This window comes from Lepus europaeus, chromosome X (assembly GCF_033115175.1).
Source record: "Lepus europaeus isolate LE1 chromosome X, mLepTim1.pri, whole genome shotgun sequence".
Lineage (NCBI taxonomy): Eukaryota > Metazoa > Chordata > Mammalia > Lagomorpha > Leporidae > Lepus > Lepus europaeus.
In genome coordinates, this window is record NC_084850.1 from 119850525 (window position 1) to 119855119 (window position 4595).

Here is a 4595-nt window from a genome sequence, read left to right on the forward strand (position 1 = left end):
CCAAATCTAATTGATCATCAAGTTCAATGGATTTTAACTTTAAAATTGCTCTTTTTCTGTCTTTCCTGTTCTCACTGCTGTTACTTTCAGTCAAGAAATCATTTTCATGTCACTGAAAGGCACAAAATCCTGCTACTCAAAGGGGATATTTTTGAAAGTGTTTTTGTGGAGTGCAGATAAATCTTACTAAGGTTCCCATGATTCAAAGCATCTTAGAGTCTGTTTCCTGTCTTTCTCCTTCCCTATCTCTCTTCCTTCCTCCTTCTCTGCCTTATTTTCCTTCTCTTTGCTTCCTATTTCCTTCCTCTCTCTTTTTACCATGGACCACAGATCTTATGGCCCCGTCAGCAAAAAAAATTTTAAGTTCCCTGTTCTTATATCAATTATCATCTAGTTCCTGAATGACCATCCTTTCTCTACTCTCCAATTCAATAACAACTCTGCTTGACTTAACTAATTACCACTATGGTAAACATAATAATACTTCCCCCAAAGTTATATTCAGCCTTATCCCATGTAACATAACATGTGACTACGTTATATTACACGGCAAAAGTGACCTTGAATGTTTGATTAAATTAAGGATTTTTGAGATGGGAGGATTATGCTGGATGATCTGGGGAGGTCCGATCCAAAAACAAGAAATTGGAGTGATCCAGGACCGAGCACCAAGGAATGCAGGCAGATAATAAAATGCACTAAAGAGAATTCTCCCCTACAGTCTTTTTCGCAGGAAATGCAGTAGCCAACAGATTTCAGACATCTAACATCAGGAAATATGATAATAAATTTGGGTTGTTTTAAGCCACCAAGTTTGTACTAACTTGTTAAAGCAGCAATAGAATACTGATATACCAGTCTCCCTAATTTCCAAGCTACCTTTTGGTTCACCTGGAAGCTTATAGTTGATTACCTGTTGATCATGGGTTCATCTTCTGCTCCAAGCAGTGGTTGCCTCTGTACTACCTCCACAATAAACAGAGATTCCTCAACATGGCTTAAAGTCTGCATTACTCAGTGGCTCCTTACTGCTGCCCTCTATCCTTAACTCTCCTATCATATATATTGAACACCACATTCTTTTTTACCTTCATGGAACAATATCACACTGTTATAGGTAAAGATTAGAAAAAGGATCAGAAAAAGAGCTTTAAGAAATATGTCACTACACTGTCTCCCTGGGCTGCCTCTCAAACTACTCCCAGCACCAGCAACCCAAATTCACTACTGTAGCAAAGATGCTTCCTAGAACCATTGCCAGAGGAAAATATGCAACATGGGTGCGGACGCAGTTGCGTGAGCGATTTCTGCTTCCCTCCGTGCGGTGGAGCAAGGCTTGTTCCTCTCCCACTCAGCCGCGCAGGTTGAATTGACCAAAGCAATGGTTATGGAGAAGCCTAGTCCCCTGCTGGTCGGGCGGGAATTTGTGAGACAGTATTACACACTGCTGAACCAAGCCCCAGACATGCTACACAGATTTTATGGAAAGAACTCTTCTTACGTCCATGGGGGATTGGATTCAAATGGCAAGCCAGCGGATGCAGTCTATGGACAGAAAGAAATCCATAGGAAGGTGATGTCACAGAACTTCACCAATTGCCACACCAAGATTCGCCATGTTGATGCTCATGCTACTCTAAATGATGGTGTGGTGGTCCAAGTGATGGGGCTGCTCTCCAATAATAACCAGGCTTTGAGGAGATTCATGCAGACATTTGTCCTTGCTCCTGAGGGTTCTGTTGCAAATAAATTCTATGTTCACAATGATATCTTCAGATACCAAGATGAGGTCTTTGGTGGCTTTGTCACTGAGCCTCAGGAGGAATCTGAGGAAGAAGTAGAGGAACCTGAGGAAAGGCAGCAGACCCCTGAGGTGGTACCTGATGATTCAGGAACTTTCTATGACCAGACTGTCAGCAATGACTTGGAAGAACACCTAGAGGAGCCCGTTACTGAACCAGAGCCTGATCCTGAACCAGAACCAGAACCAGAACCTGTCTCTGAAATCCAAGAGGAAAAGCCTGAGCCAGTATTAGAAGAAACTACTCCTGAAGATACTCAGAAGAGTTCTTCTCCAGCACCTGCAGACATAGCTCAGACAGTACAGGAAGACTTAAGGACATTTTCTTGGGCATCTGTGACCAGTAAGAACCTTCCACCCAGTGGAGCTGTTCCAGTTACTGGGATACCACCTCATGTTGTTAAAGTTCCAGCTTCACAACCCCGTCCAGAGTCTAAGCCTGAATCTCAGATTCCACCGCAGAGGCCTCAGAGGGATCAAAGAGTGAGAGAGCAACGAATAAACATTCCTCCCCAGAGGGGCCCCAGGCCAATTCGTGAGCCTGGAGAGCAAGGTGATGTTGAACCCCGAAGGATTGTGAGACACCCTGACAGTCACCAGCTCTTCATTGGCAATCTGCCTCACGAGGTGGACAAATCGGAACTGAAAGATTTCTTTCAAAATTATGGGAATGTGGTGGAGTTGCGCATCAACAGTGGTGGAAAGCTGCCCAATTTTGGTTTTGTTGTATTTGATGATTCTGAGCCTGTTCAGAAGGTCCTTAGCAACAGGCCCATCATGTTCAGAGGTGAAGTCCGTCTGAATGTGGAAGAGAAGAAGACTCGAGCTGCTAGGGAGGGAGATCGTCGCGATAACCGCCTGCGGGGACCTGGAGGCCCTCGAGGTGGGCTGGGTGGTGGAATGCGAGGCCCTCCCCGTGGAGGCATGGTGCAGAAACCCGGATTCGGAGTGGGAAGGGGGATTGCTCCACGGCAATGAATTGCCCATCACTGATCATCACATAGCCGTACAAACCCCAGCTCCTGCAGAGTGGTGAATTTCTTCAACCAGCCTTTCGTATCTTGGAGTATGAGCTAGTCTGTTATAAACTGCTTACGTTTGTACAACTTCACTTCTCTTGTGTTAATGGTGTGTGCTCCCTTTCCCTCCTCCTTCCCTTTAGTCCTTCACTTCCAATTTTGTGGAATGATATTTTAGGAGTAATGGATTTATAAAGAAGATAAAGACAAAAGACTGAATATCCTTGCTTACACTTTGCATATACAGACTGGATTTTTTTAAAATAGCCATTTCCCCAAAGGAATGTGTCTTGCTTATTACTGACATTTGGTATGTTTCATTCATTGGAATATTTCTTATTTTCTACATGTTTCAGAAACCTGTGAGAAACAGGATTTGATAAACATTTTGAAGGCAAGAAAAATCCAGTTGTTCTATGAGAGTCATGACCTTCTGGTGTAGAAAAGTTGCCTCTGGAAAATTTAACAAGTTTCATTTTCTCTAGTATGGCTAAAAACTGAATAAAAGGTGTTAATAGAGTTAATTTGTTTTGGTATGTGATCACAAAACAATTCTGAAACACTGTTTCTACCACTAAAACTTAAATTGTGAGATAGGTTTTAAATGTGTAATATGCAACTGATGAGCTTTTCTTGAACTGTTAGAATTTTTTTGAAGTAGAATTTTTTTCATGTTTGATTTGTATTTGTAAAAAAAAAAAAAAAAGAAAAGAAAAAAGAAAACAAAAACAAAAAAGTCCCGAAATCCAAATAACAAAAAACCAGAGCAAAACTGTTGTGCCTTCTCTTTGATTCCAGTCTTGACAATTGTTTAAACAAAAATAAATAAAAAAAAAATTCTAGATTTGTTTTTACCAGGTTAAGAGTATGTGGGAAATTGTAGAATCCTCTTATCATCACCTTGTTTGTTTGTCATCTGTTAACATTTGTTATGCCTTATTCTAAAATTGAGTCTCAAACTGGAATGCCTTTGAGGACAGATATTTCTATAGAGGTCCTTTGACCTAAATAGTTCTGCATTTGTATTAAGTTTTATTTTGATATCTAACCGGATTCCTAATCATAGCCCATAAGAAGGAATGTGACTTTAATATTGGACTTCACTGATATACTCGAGTGTCTGCAATTTTTTTTTCCTTTAAATCATAGCCATATGGCAAATTTTCTATTTTGTTAAGGTTCTCTTTTATTGATGGGCATGCAGTGGGTATTTCTTGGAAATGGCCAAATTTTTATTAAAATATTTCTGGAAGAAAATTTAAAAAAAAAAAAAAGAAAAGAAAATATGCAACATGGCTGCTGACTGCATCTCAACAATGGCCCATAACCTATCATAATATTACTGTAATGAAATTACCATGGCTGACACGACTGTTCCTATCCTGCACCTGATGCCATTACACTGCCAGAAAATGGGTGGTCACCGAATTCCTGGAAGTCTCCACCTTTTCCTATATAACTCTGCCCAAAGCACCACCCTGTATCTCCAGATCACATAAAGGGATGACCCAGGATCTCTTGGGTTGCATCTCACTACAGAGCATGCTCACATTCCCTCTTGAGTGTGTCCTTCTGCTTTGTTAATACATCTTATTCCTCTCTACACTTTATATATGTATCATCTTTGAATTCTTTTTGTGTGTTGGAAAAAGAGAATCTGGACTCCTCAGTGACACAACAATACTACTATATATGCATAACGCAGATATTGCTGGTTCAGTTCTAGACCACAATAAAGCAAATATTGCAATAAAGTGAGTCACCTGATTTTTTTT

At 40.6% G+C, this 4595-nt stretch overlaps 1 protein-coding gene across 1 annotated transcript; it reads left to right on the top strand.

Moving 5' to 3' along the window:
- The first annotated feature begins 1283 nt into the window (after window positions 1–1283).
- On the top strand, window positions 1284–3662 carry LOC133753355 (ras GTPase-activating protein-binding protein 1). Its single transcript, XM_062183900.1, has one exon. The coding sequence runs from the start codon at window positions 1382–1384 to the stop codon at window positions 2777–2779; it is 1398 nt and encodes a 465-aa protein (XP_062039884.1). The 5' UTR covers window positions 1284–1381; the 3' UTR covers window positions 2780–3662.
- The last annotated feature ends 933 nt before the right edge of the window (window positions 3663–4595 follow it).

Coding starts and splice junctions, on each gene's coding strand:
- LOC133753355 (XM_062183900.1), top strand. CDS start 1,382: ATGGTTATGGAGAAGCCTAGTCCCCTGCTGGTCGGGCGGGAATTTGTG.